Source organism: Cottoperca gobio, unplaced genomic scaffold (assembly GCF_900634415.1).
Source record: "Cottoperca gobio unplaced genomic scaffold, fCotGob3.1 fCotGob3_64arrow_ctg1, whole genome shotgun sequence".
NCBI lineage: Eukaryota > Metazoa > Chordata > Actinopteri > Perciformes > Bovichtidae > Cottoperca > Cottoperca gobio.
The window spans coordinates 280,953-297,888 of NW_021167060.1; the positions used below are offsets into that span (position 1 = coordinate 280,953).

The 16,936-nt window shown below is 42.1% G+C and overlaps 1 protein-coding gene across 1 annotated transcript; it reads right to left on the reverse strand.

The window, feature by feature from the left end:
• Positions 1-754: 754 nt before the first annotated feature.
• Positions 755-16,936, reverse strand: LOC115006173 (lysophosphatidic acid receptor 2-like). The gene is made up of 5 exons (XM_029428253.1): positions 16,535-16,936; positions 9,116-9,555; positions 6,760-7,254; positions 3,789-3,873; positions 755-998 (listed from the first exon to the last, which is right to left on the reverse strand). The coding sequence occupies exons 2-5, from the start codon at positions 9,369-9,371 to the stop codon at positions 755-757; spliced, it is 1,080 nt and encodes a 359-aa protein (XP_029284113.1). The 5' UTR covers positions 9,372-9,555; positions 16,535-16,936.

A 16,936-nucleotide genomic window follows, 5' to 3' on the forward strand; every position in this document is an offset into this window, starting at 1 on the left:
CACTGTGTACACTGCAGGTATACTGTTGTACACTACAGGGTACACTGCAAGAATACTACTTACACTGCAGGTATACTATGTACACTGCAGGTACACTGCAAGAATACTACTTAACTGCGGTATACTATGTACACTGCAGGTTATAGTACGTACACTGCAGGTACACTGCATCACTGCCTCCGGCCAGCAACGGAACAGCATTTTAGATTAGAAGACTTTTTTTATTATAGGAATTCATGCTCGTTGAGCCTGATGGACTCTGCAGCAGGTCCGTGACGGGGGAAAGATAATGCGTTCATAATCCATAAACCGACTGTATGTCGTCCAACTATGTCTTATTACAAACTATTTTAATAAGTCGTACAATATACCTAGTTGTATTGTGAGAATCTTCACGTCAGTCCACCTGAAGGCACCCCAACCTCAGACCAGCAAACGCTGTTAACACGCAAACAAACGGCAGAAATTATGAATATGAATTCATAATGAATATTAATATTAAATTAGCTGCGTTCGCTGCATAGTCAGATAGTCTGTAGTTTTGTCGTTGTGACAGCAAGAAGTAAAACTGCACCTGAGAAGAGGTCTCCACAAGCCAGGTACCCAGCAGGTAGTAGATGGGGTATGTGAAAGCGTCGTTCTTATAATGGCCCCGTAGACCAACAGTTGGAAAAGATGACGATGAAGCAGACCGTCATGCCCAGAGTGACGATCACGAGTCGGTGCGCAGTACATGCTGATGTTCTTGCCGCTCTCATCTAGAAGAATTGACGGTGCGTTGTAGTAGCATCCCTCCGTGTCGTCCGTCAGGTGTCCATGTTGAGAAGCGTCGGCTGGATGTGGGATCAGAGAAGAGTCTTGGCGGGAAGCAGAGGCGACGGTCCGGCGCGTCACTCAGACTCGCCCTCTCCGCCGGGCTGGGATCGGCATGCCATTGGCCGGACAGGTGAAGAGTCTCTGAGGCCTTCGCTGCACGTTGGTGGGTCCTGCTCTCCTCTCTGAGGGGAAAAAGAGTTTTAGTTTGACAACAACCACAAAGCCCGACTCGGACGTTATGAGTCCACGAACATTTATTTTGGTTAAATAATCATTTACATGCTGAATGAAAGTGGAGCTTTCACAGGCTGTTCCACAGATCCGTCCATTTAATCCATTAGATTATGTCTTTAGTCAGGACACAACGTCCACGCTGGTGTTAATGTTCTGTCACTTTAACATGAAACAGACAACTTAGGCATTCTCTTGACTTTTAATATATTATTATGGAAACACGATGATCGCAGCTTAATGTCTAAATTATTGAATTACAAACATTATGATATCTTACAACCTACATTTATGCATATTCCAATTTTAAATAATATATTGTGTGAATCAAGTATTTGTAAATGTAGTAAATAATAAATAATAAATAATAATAACTAGGGACGTCACATACCAACATCAGTCGTACAAACACCATGAAATTCCACGATTCTTGGCACCAATCTATACCAGATAAAAAACGAAACAAACTCCATCGTCCTTTACTACTTCTGACTTCTGTCAGAAGTGAAGCAGCTCAGAATTCATCGAATATCTATTTTATATTGAAAACATCTTCAACATCTGGATTTATTCAGGTTTCTCACCAAAATGTTTTACCTGACTCCACCGCCACAGCTAATGTAAGCAGCTATTTTCAACACATATTTGTTGTTCACAATGTAGCTTTATCAGGAAAATACGGCACTAATATTGACCTGCGGTACCGTAGAAAGGTACAGAATGGTTTGTTCGACTTGGTACCGACGTATCGGTTCTCGAACATCTCTAATAACAGTCAACAATATGTAACCAGATAACACGCAGCCAATCAGCACCCAGTGGAGCTCGGGGGTCACACGGCTTCAACAAACAGTGCACGTCACGTGGACGCTTCTGAAACGACCCACACACACGTTCGCCTCGCGTCTCGACTCAGTGAAGAGGAGCGTTGGTTAAATTATAACGTTATCATGACGTGTTCAAATGGAATCTTGTCAAATGTGGTTTTTGGTGAGAAAACTTGAATAAATCTACAAATAAAATTACAATGCCAAATAGTATTTAAATAGAAACACAATAATATTCTAATAATTAATAAATAATGAAATGTACTATTATTTATATTGACTGAGGTCTCAGGGGCTTTAGACGCTTGCAGAAGGAGAAACCTTCAGGTTCATCCATCTCTAAGCCGTAACAAAGGAAGAAACGCCAAATATTTATCAGGAATACATAAAAATATAGATTAATCTTTCCTGTTAAAACTTTGAAAGTGCAGTTGGAAGCAGTGACGCGTTATAGACACAAATTATTATTCATGTTTATACGTCTTAAAACTTATTTTACATATCAGGAAATACAATTTAGATTAATTCTCCGCCAGTAAAGTGAGAAAGATCTCTTCTGACTAAGACGTGTTTTAAATATTAAAAAGGTTTCAATGCAGCTGACGTGTTGAAGGATTCTGATCTCAACGACCAGAAAATCTTGATTATCATCCTCATCATATAACTCTAAACTCTGAAGAGCAGCAGGAGGACCCAACAAGAGGACACGTCCCAATAGAGGACATGTCCAACAAGAGGTCACATCCCAACGAGGACACGTCCAACAGAGGACACGTCCAATAGAGGACACTCTCCAACAGAGGACAGTCTAAACAGAGGAAACGTCCCAACAGAGGACACGTCCCAACGAGGACACTCTCAACAGAGGACACGTCCAAACAGAGGACACGTCCCAACAGAGGACACGTCTCAGACAGAGGACACGTCCAAACAGAGCTGGACACGTCCAACAGACCATGGGGGGACTCTCAAAACAGAACACTCTCAACAGATGACACGTCTCAACAGTACCGCAACAGAACACGTCTCAACAGATGACACGTCTCAACAGAGGACACTTCACAGAGGACAGTCTACCAGAGACATCCCAAGAGGACACGTCCAACAAGGACACTCCAACGATGACACGTCTCAACAGAGACACGTCCCAACAGAGACACGTCTCAACAGAGGACACTTCACAGGACACGTCTCAAAGGGACACGTCCACGGAACCCCACAGCTCCGGGCACAACTCAGCATTCACTTCAACGTGTCTTCAGTCTCACATTTACACTGAACACACACATTCTCCTTCTCCTGTGAAACTCAACAATGGAAACAGCAGAGACACACCTCACAATTACACAATCCAGCTATGTAACTCAATCCATAACACACACACTACCACACACACACTAACACACACACACACACACACACACAGGAGGGAGCCTCAGTGAACCCTCTCAACTACTGAGGTGTGTGAAGAGAGATTGCAAATCAAAAACAAAAAATGTGAGAGGCTCGAGAAGCATAACGGAGGAGACAATGTGGAAGAAGGTTCGAGTGTATATTAACAGTGTGTGTGTGCGGCTCTGGTGTGTGTGTGCAGAGAGGAAGTGAGAAACTGCTAGAAATGTTCTTCCATTTCCTTAAAGGCCTCCGTCTGTGTCTGAGGCACGAGCCATCATCAACACGTCGTTGTACTACAGTTGATCTTTGCCCCACACACACACACACACCCACACACACACACACACACACGCCACACACACACACACCCCACACACACACACGGAGAGAGCAGCTTTTTAGGAGACATTGAGAGAAACTCCTGACGGATCTGTTTACATCGGACCATCGTGTTACACGAAGGGGTACGTCAGTCGCTCACACAGGACTGTCTCTCACATTCAGGTAACAAACACACACTTGTGAGCGTTATCGTTCAGCCTGAAGATCATCATCACAGGTGACCCTGCAGCTTCATGTCTTCTGATAACATCCGTGTTCTTGGCTGTCGAGCCTCAAACAACAGATAGTTCTGCTCAACACAAGAACCAGACAGATACAGGTCTCGCATGCAGCTGCACTGGGGAAACACCACATCCAGATCCTCGCATCACGCTCTCACAGCGGCTTTCAGCAGAAGACCACAGACCGAGCAACAGAACCCTAAACCAGTGGTTTTTCACCCTTCTGTGGCCAAGGCACACCTGTGATTGCACCGCTGCTGCACCACACACAAACTCCCATGATGCACCGCTGCTGCACACCACACTCAATTCCTGATGCCCGCTGCTGCACCACCACACTCAACTCCCATTAGCACCGCTGCTGCGCACTATTGACTTTCTTGTAGAGTTAGAGGCTGTACAGTGAAGCTACCGTCAGAAGCCTGTTGGCTTAGCTTAGTTTAGCACAAACACTGAAACGCCTGGCTCCTGTCTACAACGATAATAATCTGCAGATTTTCTACATTAATGGCTTGGTGTATAAATAACAATAATCGAGCTCCTCACAGTCCTAAGTCTTTAATGTTATTAAATGTTTTGTTCTGTCACCTTATATAAAACACATTTGAGGCTGAAAACAGACTTTAGCATAAAAAAATTTAACGTTAATCGGAGTATGTCGCGTCGTCCGCTAGCATCTCGACCTACAACACTGACGCACTTTAGTTTTTAACAAACCAAAGAAGACTAGTGGTGTCTGTCTTTCACTACTTTCTTATTGTTGTTATTTGTTATGATGCATTTACAGAGAAGACATTTAAAGAGACTGCCACAATCACAGTTTATAAGTGTCTAATTATAGCCGAGTGAAACTGAAGGTACGTCCTTAAACTTGACCTCATCGTGTCGGGTTTCCCCTCCGAGAGAAACTGAGTGCCCTGGACACAAAGTTTGCGCCGTGTTTCGTCGCCGCGGAGGACGTGTGTTTCATGCATCAGATATGTGTGTGTGTGTGTGTGTGTGTGTGTGTGTGTGTGTGTGTGGTGTGAAAGGACCCGGCTGAATCAGTAAACACCAGTCTGAATGCAAACAGGTCATACCAGAGCAGCCACACCCGAGGCTCCACACACACACACACAGAGACACACAGAGACACACCACTAAAAAAAAACACACGCACACAAAAACAGCAGTAGAGGTGGAACACCTGAATTTCCCCCCGACGAGTGTCATCTGCATAATGAGGAACTTTATCTGTTTAATCTCACAGACACACACACCACATGCACACTCACGCACACACACAACCGACCCATCAGGCTGCACCTCCTGGTAATCGGGTCCTATTGGGCAATCTGAGGAACAGTTTTTCAGTGGGGGGGGGGGGGGGGGGGGGGTTATGGTGATCAGTGCCATACCTCTAATGAAGCACAACACTGAATATTATCTCCATCTGCTCTACATCCCTGTCCATCCTCCACCCTGCTGCGCTCATCTTTCTTAACAAGTAGCGTTCATTCCTTCTGCACGCCTCTCTCTATCGCGGACACATGCTAACGTTAGCTTTCCGAGTCACTGAGCGTCGCTGCGTGCAGAACAATTGTAGTGCGTGTGTGGAACCGCTTCCTCCAAACTACCTGTATCCGTCTGGGAGTATAACCTGCGTACATAGATACCGCCGGGCTGACGGAGGACACTGTGCGGGTGGTTTCAACATAAACATGTGGCTTTAAAGCGTGTGAAACACAAATGGTCTCGTCAGGTAAACGTCTGGTCCCTTGATCATCATCTCTGGTTTCAGACCTCTGGTGTACAAACAAGGATTTTAAAAGTCACCCTTGACTCAAGTCTGCAGTTTCCTTTGAGATTCCAACTTTTACTTTACTTTTTCTACAAACACACATATTTAATTAACAAAAGGTTCAATCACATTTAAAGCTAAATGTTTCTCATTACAAGCAGATAAATATAATATAATATATATATATAATCTATAAATATAATCTATAAATATAATATAATATATAAATATAATATATAATATATAATATATAAATATAATCTATATTGTATAAATATAATCTATAAATATAATATATAATATATAAATGTAATCTATAATATATAAATATAATATATAATATATAAATATAATATATAAATATAATCTATAATATATAAATATAATATATAATATATAATATATAAATATAATATATAAATATAATATATAATATAATATATAAATATATCTATAAATATAATCTATAAATATAATATACAATATATAAATATAATATATAAATATAATATATAAATATAATATATAAATATAATATAATATATCATTTATAATATATATATATATAATATATATATATATAAATATAATATATAAATATAATCTATAATATATAAATATAATCTATAAAATATAAATATAATAATATAATATATAAATATAATCTATAATATAAATATATCTATAATATAATATATAATATAATATAATATATATATATATATAATCTATAATATAATCTATAATATGTTCTTTTAGTTACTTTGATTTTAACTTTTCTAATGCAGAATAATTAAACTCTGAATAATTAAATAACACGTGTATCTTAAATAATCTTTGATTCTTTCTTTTAGTCATTATTCCACATGTGTATATATTACTACAATATTTAACTGTTCAGTAGTTTAAATGTTCTTCTCTGTATTTATTTTATTATTTACTTACTTATTTACTTATTTACTTCATTCATTCTTTATTTAAAATGTATTTTTATTTAGCGTAAACCGCTTCGAATTCAAGCAAATTAAGAAATCTAAATCGTCACGCCACTAAATCCAATTCGCATGAACGATACGACGACGTGGTTACAATAATATCATGTTTGCGACAGCGACAGAACGCGCGTGTCTTCGTGTAGCTTCCTCACCCAGGATCATGGAGACGGTCTTCATCAGGTTGAACACTGTCTCGCGGTGTCTCATCTGCGTGGTGTGCTGAGACATCTGCTTGCTCTTGTGCCGCACGTACACGAAGATCCGGGTGTAGACGGCCACCATGATGGAGAAGGTGAGCAGGTTGAGGACGGCCCAGAACACCAGGTAGCTGCGGCTGTACATCGGCGCCATGGTGGAGCAGTTGTCCAGGTTGCATAGGCAGTGCCAGCCCATGGTGGGAACCAGACCCATGATTATGGCCACGAGCCAGATGAAGACGATGATGACGAAGACTCGCCGGGTGCTCATCTTACTGTGCAGCTGCATGTTGAAGATGGTCTGGTGGCGCTCCACCGCCACAGCCAGGAGGTTGAGGACCGAGGCGGTGAGGCTGGTGTCGATCAGTCCCTGTCGCACAAACCAGCGGTACTTCGTGAGTTTTATGGTCCAAGGCCCGGTGTGAAACATCAGGTGGAGGTAGGACACACCTGGAGGAGGAGAGTGGAGCTTCAACAACACAGAAGTAAATACAAGATAACTCAAGTCTACAGCAGAGATCAAACTTCTACAACGGGACGGCATTCTTTTTTCCTCAGATCCACTGCAGGGGTACACTGCAGGTACGCTGCAGGGGTACACTGCAGGTACACTGCGTACACTGCAGGTACACTGCGTACACTGCAGGTACACTACGTACACTGCAGGTACACTGCAGTTACACAGCAGGTACACTGCGTACACTGCAGGTACACTGCAAGAATACTGCTTACAGTGCGTACACTGCAGTTACACTGCAGTTACACTGCAGTTACACTGCGTACACTGCACGTGTACTGCGTACACTGCAGTTACACTGCATACACTGCAGGTACACTGCAGTTACACTGCGTACACTGCAGGTACACTGCAGTTACACTGCAGGTACACTGCGTACACTGCATATACTGCGTACACTGCGTACACTGCAGGTACACTGCAGGTACACTGCAGGTACACTGCGTACACTGCGTACACTGCATATACTGCGTACACTGCATAAACTGCGGGTACAGTGCGTACACTGCAGGTACACTGCGTACACTGCACGTACACTGCAGGTACACTGCAGGTACACTGCGGGTACACTGCAGGTACACTGCGGGTACACTGCAGGTACACTGCGTACACTGCAGGTACACTGCGGGTACACTGCAGTTACACTGCAGGTACACTGCAGTTACACTGCAGGTACACTGCAGGTACACTGCGTACACTGCAGGTACACTGCGTACACTACAGGTACACTGCAGGTACACTGCAGTTACACAGCAGGTACACTGCGTACACTGCAGGTACACTGCAAGAATACTGCTTACAGTGCGTACACTGCAGGTACACTGCAGGTACACTGCAGTTACACCGCGTACACTGCAGGTACACTGCAAGAATACTGCTTACAGTGCGTACACTGCAGGTACACTGCAGGTACACTGCGTATACTGCAGGTACACTGCACGTACAGTGCGTACACTGCAGTTACACTGCAGGTACACTGCAGGTACACTGCGTACACTGCAGGTACAGTGCAGGTACAGTGCGTACACTGCAGGTACACTGCAGGTACACTGCAGGTACACTGCGTACACTGCAGGTATACTACGTACACTGCAGGTATACTGCGTACACTGCAGGTATACTGTGTACACTACAGGTACACTGCAAGAATACTACTTACACTGCAGGTATACTGTGTACACTGCAGGTACACTGCAGGTACACTGCAGGTACACTGTGTACACTGCAGGTATACTGTGTACACTACAGGTACACTGCAAGAATACTACTTACACTGCAGGTATACTATGTACACTGCAGGTACACTGCAAGAATACTACTTACACTGCAGGTATACTATGTACACTGCAGGTATAGTACGTACACTGCAGGTACACTGCATCACTGCCTCCGGCCAGCACGGAACAGCATTTTAGATTTAGAAGACTTTTTTTTTTTATTATAGGAATTCAATGCTCGTTGAGCCTGATGGACTCTGCAGCAGGTCCAGTGACGGGGGGAAAGATAATGCGTTCATAATCCATAAACCGACTGTATGTCGTCCAAACTATGTCTTATTACAAACTATTTTAATAAGTCGTACAAATATACCTAGTTGTATTGTGAGAATCTTCACGTCAGTCCACCTGAAGGCACCTCAACCTCAGACACAGCAAACGCTGTTAACACGCAAACAAACGGCAGAAATTATGAATATGAATTCATAATGAATATTAATATTAAATTAGGCTGCGTTCGCTGCATAGTCAGATAGTCTGTAGTTTGTCGTTGTGACAGCAAGAAGTAAAACTGCACCTGAGAAGAGGTCTGCCACAGCCAGGTTACCCAGCAGGTAGTAGATGGGGTAGTGAAAGCGTCGGTTCTTTATAATGGCGCCCATGACCAACAGGTTGGAAAAGATGACGATGAAGCAGACCGTCATGCCCAGAGTGACGATCACGTAGTCGCGGCTGCGCCAGTACATGCTGATGTTCTTGCCGCTCTTCTCATAGAAGAATTTGACGGTGCGGTTGTAGTAGCATCCCTCCGTGTCGTCCGTCAGGGTGTCCATGTTGAGAAGCGTCGGCTGGATGTGGGATCAGAGAAGAGCTCTTGGCGGGAAGCAGAGGCGACGGTCCGGCGCGTCACTCAGACTCGCCCTCTCCGCCGGGCTGGAGATCGGCATGCCATTGGCCGGACAGGTGAAGAGTCTCTGAGGCCTTCGCTGCACGGCTGGTGGGTCCCTGCTCTCCTCTCTGAGGGGAAAAAGAGTTTTAGTTTGACAACAACCACAAAGCCCGACTCGGACGTTATGAGTCCACGAACATTTATTTTGTTAAATAATCATTTACATGCTGAATGAAAGTGGAGCTTTCACAGCTGTTCCACAGATCCGTCCATTTAATCCATTAGATTATGTCTTTAGTCAGGACACAACGTCCACGCTGGTGTTAATGTTCTGTCACTTTAACATGAAACAGACAACTTGAGGCATTCTCTGACATTTTAATATATTATTATGGAAACAGCGATGATCGCAGCTTAATGTCTAAATTATTGAATTACAAACATTATGAATATCTTACAACCTACATTTATGCATATTCCAATTTTAAATAAATATATTGTGTGAATCAAGTATTTGTAAATGTAGTAAATAATAAATAATAAATAATAATAACTAGGGACGTCAACATACCAGACATCAGTCGATACAAACACCAGTGAAATTCCACGATTCTTGGCACCAATTCGATACCATGATAAAAAACGAAACAACTCCATCGTCCTTTACTACTTCTGACTTCTGTCAGGAAGTGAAGCAGCTCAGAATTCATCGAATATCTATTTTATATTGAAAACATCTTCAAACATCTGGATTTATTCAGGTTTCTCACCAAAATGTTTTACCTTACTCCACCGCCAGCAGCTAATGTAAGCAGCTAATTTCAACACATATTTGTTGTTCACAATGTAGCTTTATCAGGAAAATAGCGGCACTAATAATTGACCTGCGGTACCGTAGAAAAGGTACAGAATGTTTGCTTCGACTTGGTACCGACGTATCGGTTCTCGAGACATCTCTAATAACAGTCAACAATATGTAACCAGATAAACAAGCAGCCAATCAGCACCCAGTGGAGCTCAGAGGTCACACGGCTTCAACAAACAGTGCACGTCACGTGGACGCTTCTGAAACGACCCACGACACAAACGTTCGGCCTCGCGTCTCGACTCAGTGAAGAGGAGCGTTGGTTAAATTATAACGTTATCATGACGTGTTCAAATGGAATCTTGTCAAATGTGGTTTTTGGTGAGAAACTTGAATAAATCTACAAAATAAAATTACAAATGCCAAATAAGTATTTAAATAGAAACACAATAATTTATTCTAATAATTAATAAAATAAATGAAATGTACTATTATTTATATTGACTGAGGTCTCAGGGGGCTTTAGACGCTTGCAGAAGGAGAAACCTTCAGGTTCATCTCATCTCTAAGCCGTAACAAAAGGAAGAAACGCCAAATATTTATCAGGAATACATAAAAATATTAGATTAATCTTTCCTGTTAAAACTTTGAAAGTGCAGTTTGGAAGCAGTGACGCGTTATAGACACAAATTATTATTCATGTTTATACGTCTTAAAACTTATTTTACATATCAGGAAATACAATTTAGATTAAATTCTCCGCCAGTAAAAGTGAGAAAGATCTCTTCTGACTAAGACGTGTTATTAAATATTAAAAAGGTTTCAATGCAGCTGACGTGTTGAAGGATTCTGATCTCAACAGACCAGAAAATCTTGATTATCATCCTCATCATATAACTCTAAACTCTGAAGAGCAGCAGGAGGACCCAACAAGAGGACACGTCCCAATAGAGGACATGTCCCAACAAGAGGTCACATCCCAACAGAGGACACGTCCCAACAGAGGACACGTCCCAATAGAGGACACGTCTCAACAGAGGACAAGTCTAAACAGAGGACACGTCCCAACAGAGGACACGTCCCAACAGAGGACACGTCTCAACAGAGGACACGTCCAAACAGAGGACACGTCCCAACAGAGGACACGTCTCAACAGAGGACACGTCCAAACAGAGGACACGTCCCAACAGAGGACACGTCTCAACAGATGACACGTCTCAACAGATGACACGTCCCAACAGAGGACACGTCTCAACAGAGGACACGTCTCAACAGATGACACGTCTCAACAGAGGACACGTCTCAACAGAGGACACGTCTCAACAGAGGACAAGTCTAAACAGAGGACACGTCCCAACAGAGGACACGTCCCAACAGAGGACACGTCTCAACAGATGACACGTCTCAACAGATGACACGTCCCAACAGATGACACGTCTCAACAGAGGACACGTCTCAACAGAGGACACGTCTCAACAGAGGACACGTCCCAACAGGAACACCCAACAGCTCCGGGCACAACTCAGCATTCACTTCAACGTGTGCTTCAGTCTCACATTTACACTGAACACACACATTCTCCTTCTTCCTGTGAAAACTCAACAATGGAAACAGCAGAGACACACCTCACAATTACACAATCCAGCTATGTAACTCAATCCAAAACACACACACATACACACACACACACACACACACACACACACACACACAGGGAGGGAGCCTCAGTGAACCACTCAACTACTGAGGGTGTGTGAAGAGAGATGCCAAATCAAAAACAGAAAAATGTGAGAGGCTCGAGAAGCAAATGACGGAGGAGACAATGTTGAAGAAGGTTCGAGTGTATATTAACAGTGTGTGTGTGCGTCTCCTGTGTGTGTGTGTGCAGAGAGGAAGTGAGAAACTGCTTAGAAATGTTCTTCCATTTCCTTTAAAGGCCTCCGTCTGTGTCTGAGGCACGAGCCATCAATCAACACGTAGTTGTACTACAGTTGATCTTTGCCCCCACACACACACACACACACACACACACACACACACACACACACACACACACACACACACACACACACACACACAGGAGAGAGCAGCTTTTAGGAGACATTGAGAGAAACATCCTGACGGATCTGTTTACATCTGAACCATCGTGTTACAGCGAAGGGGTTACGTACAGTCGCTCACACAGGACTGTCTCTCACATTCAGGTAACAAACACACACTTTGTGAGCGTTATCGTTCAGCCTGAAGATCATCATCACAGGTGAACCTGCAGCTTCATGTCTTCTGATAAACATCCTGTGTTCTTGGCTGTCGGAGCCTCAAACAACAGATAGTTCTGCTCAGACACATGAAACCAGACAGATACAGGTCTCGCATGCAGCTGCACTGGGGAAACACCACATCCAGATCCTCGCATCACGCTCTCACAGCGGCTTTCAGCAGAAGACCAACAGACCACGAGCAACAGAACCCTAAACCAGTGGTTTTCAACCTTTCTGTGGCCAAGGCACACCTGTGATGCACCGCTGCTGCACCACCACACTAAACTCCCATGATGCACCGCTGCTGCACCACCACACTCAATTCCCATGATGCACCGCTGCTGCACCACCACACTCAACTCCCATGATGCACCGCTGCTGCAGCACTTATTGACTTTCTTGTAGAGTTAGAGGCTGTACAGTGAAGCTACCGTCAGAAGCCTGTTGGCTTAGCTTAGTTTAGCACAAACACTGAAACAGCCTGGCTCTGTCTACAACGATAATTAATCTGCAGATTATTTTCTACATTAATGGCTTGGTGTATAAAATAACAATAATCGAGCTCCTCACAGTCCTGAAGTCTTTAAATGTTATTAAATGTTTTGTTCTGTCACCTTAATATAAAACACATTTGAGGCTGAAAACAGACTTTAGCATAAAATAAGATTTAACGTTAATCGAGAGTATTGTCCAGTCGTCCGCTAGCATCTCGACCTACAACACTGACGCACTTTAGTTTTTAACAAACCAAAAGAAGACGAGTGGTGTCTGTCTCTTCACTACTTTCTTATTGTTGTTATTTGTTATGATGCATTTACAGAAGAAGACATTTAAAGAGATCTGCCAACATCACAGTTTATAAGTGTCTAATTATAGCCGAGTGAAACTGAAGGTACGTCCTTAAACTTGACCTCATCGTGTCGGGTTTCCCCTCGCAGAGAAACTGAGTCTGGACACAAAGTTTGCGCCGGTGTTTCGTCGCCGCGGGAGGACGTGTGTTCATGCATCAGATATGTGTGTGTGTGTGTGTGTGTGTGTGTGTGTGTGTGTGTGTGAAAGGACCCGGCTGAATCAGTAAACACCAGTCTGAATGCAAACCGGTCATTACCAGAGCAGCCACACCCGAGGCTCCACACACACACACACAGAGACACACAGAGACACACACACATAAAAAAAACACACGCACACAAAAACAGCAGTAGAGGTGGTAAACACTGAATTTCCCCCCGACGAGGTGTCATCTGCATAATGAGGAACTTTATCTGTTTAATCTCACAGACACACACACACACACATGCACACGCACGCACACACACAACCGACCCATCAGGCTGCACCTCCTGGTATCGGGTCCTATTGGGCAATCTGAGAGAACAGTTTCATGTGGGGGGGGGGGGGGGGGGGGGGGGGGGGGTTAGGTGATCAGGTGGTCATACACTAATGAAAGCACAACACTGAATATTATCTCCATGTCTGCCTCTACATCCCTGTCCATCCTCCACACTGCTGCGCTCAGTCTTCTTAACAAGTAGCGTTCATTCCTTCTGCACGCCCTCTCTCTATCGCGGACACATGCTAACGTTAGCTTTCCGAGTCACTGAGCGTCGTCTGCGTGCAGAACAAGTTGTAGTGCGTGTGTGGAACGCGTCCTCCAGAACTACTCCGTATCCGTCTGGGAGTATAACCTGCGTACATGAGATACCGCCGGGCTGACGGAGGACACTGTGCGGGTGGTTCAACATAAACATGTGGCTTTAAAGCGTGTGAAACACAAAGTGTCTCGTCAGGTAAACGTTCTGTCACTTTGATATCATCTCTGGTTTCAGACCTCTGGTGTACAAAACAAGAGATTTAAAAGTCACCTTGACTCAAGTCTGCAGTTTCCTTTGAGATTCAACTTTTACTTTACTTTTTCTACAAACAACATATTTAATTAACAAAAGGTTCAATCACATTATAAAGCTAAATGTTTCTCATTACAAGCAGCTGTATCCAGAACTTCACCTGCTTTATTTGTTTAAATCAGAAACTCTGAGCCGACATGTAATGACAACGTTTGATCATTTAAAAAAGAAATTGAGAAAGGAAGTTGCTAATTCTTTGAATAATTTGAGAGTGTGATGAATCTAAACTCTTCACTTGTTAAAGCGTGAAGAGAAGACGTTCAGGGGTCTTGCCTTAAATATCATCAGTGAAACAAAAGTGAATATTCAGCTCCTGAATATTCTTCAGTACAAAGACTTTACTGTTCAGTTAATCATTAATTACAACAATACTTCCGTCAAGGTTTCATAGCGTTATGATGCGTTCAAGCGTTATTCAGTAAAAATTAGTACCGGTTGAAGGTCAATGATAACGTTATCATGATGTGTTCAAATGTCATCTTGTAAAACGTAGTTTTTGATGAGAAACTGGAATAAATCCAGATGTTTGGAGATGTTTTCACAGCAATATAAAATAGATATTAATGAATACACATTGTGGTAGTTATTAATGTTACCAAATGTTACTAAACGTTACTAAACGTTAATAAATGTCACTAAACGTTACTAAATGTTACTAAACGATAATAAATGTCACTAAACGTTACTAAACGTTACTAAACGTTAATACATTTTACTAAACGTTACTAAACGTTAATAAACGTTACGAAGCGTTACTAAACGTAACTAAACGTTAATAAATGTTACTAAACATTACTAAACGTTACTAAACATTACTAAACGTTAAGAAGCGTGAATAAATGTTACTAAACGTTAATAAACGTTAATAAATGTTACTAAACGTAACTAAACGTTAATAAACGTTACTAAGCATTAATAAATGTTACTAAACATTACTAAACGTTAATAAATGTTACTAAACGTTAATACACGTTACTAAATGTTAATAAATGTTACTAAACGTTACTAAACGTTAATAAATGTTACTAAACGTTACTAAACGTTAATAAATGTTACTAAACGGTAATAAACGTTACTAAGCGTTAATAAATGTTACTAAACGTTAATAAATGTTACTAAACATTAATAAATGTTACTAAACGTTACTAAATGTTACTAAACGTTACTAAACATTACTAAATGTTACTAAATGTTACTAAACGTTACTAAACATTACTAAATGTTAATAAATGTTACTAAACATTAATAAATGTTACTAAACGTTACTAAACGTTAATAAATGTTACTAAACGTTACTAAATGTTAATAAATGTTACTAAACATTACTAAATGTTAATAAATGTTACTAAACGTTACTAAACGTTAATAAATGTTACTAAATGTTACTAAACGTTACTAAACATTACTAAATGTTAATAAATGTTACTAAACATTAATAAATGTTACTAAACATTACTAAATGTTACTAAACATTACTAAATGTTAATAAATGTTACTAAACATTAATAAATGTTATTAAACATTAATAAACGTTACTAAACATTAATAAACGTTACTAAACGTTAATAAAGGTTATAAAAGAAAACCAAAAGGCTGCTTTCAGATACTCAGATGTTGAGAAGTGCAGATATTCTGTTTCATATGCCAGGAAACTGAATATATTTGTATCTGACAGGAAAACTTAATTCAAAGACTTAACTTGGACTTGCAGTCCGACAGAAACTGACGGGACAGAACCCGACGGGTCAGATGACCTCCAGGTGGTTTCTTCAGGTGTAACACCTGATAAACCACAACTTTATTATTATAAAGAATGTAGGACATGTGCATCATTCACCATCAGATGAGGTCCATGACAGGCTCACGAGGTGTATACAGGGGAAGTTAGCAGAACACATATTATTCTTGTTATTACAGTAAAATAAAAGTTATTTTCACTTTAAGCAGAATGTCCTTCCTTTGTTGTAACAAGTGTTGGACTTGTTTTTACTGCACACACAGGTGAAAGTGTATATCTCCACAGAGACAGAGACACAGGGTGAAGAAGACAAAGTGTTTCTTTATGATGAAGCTGCAGAACAACAAACTCCGGAGACATTTCACGAGACAGAAGAAACACAGACTCTGAACTCACCTTCTAGTTGAAGTCACTCGTTGATAGTAAATCCAGATGCGCGTCGAGTTGAGAAACAATGTGCTGCTGTACCTGAAGGCGTCTCCGGCTGCGCGCGCCCTCACCTCCGGAGCTCAAGGTGCGGACGGAAGCACGCGACACAATACAAACTGTTCTTATTCTCTCTGTTTCTCTCGAGCCTCCATTCCACGTTTATTCTTTTCTTCTCGTGTCCACAGACTTGCTGGATAGTGTCGGTCACCTGCGCGCAGACTTGCTTCCGGCTGTCACCTGTGCGGAGTGATCCGCGCTGTGAGTCCCAGGAGGAGCAGAAAGGGCGCGGCACGATCCTCCGCTGCTGCCGCGGATCTATCACAAAGGAGCTGCTGCCAACCTGAGAGCCCCCCCGCTGCACCCCGCTGG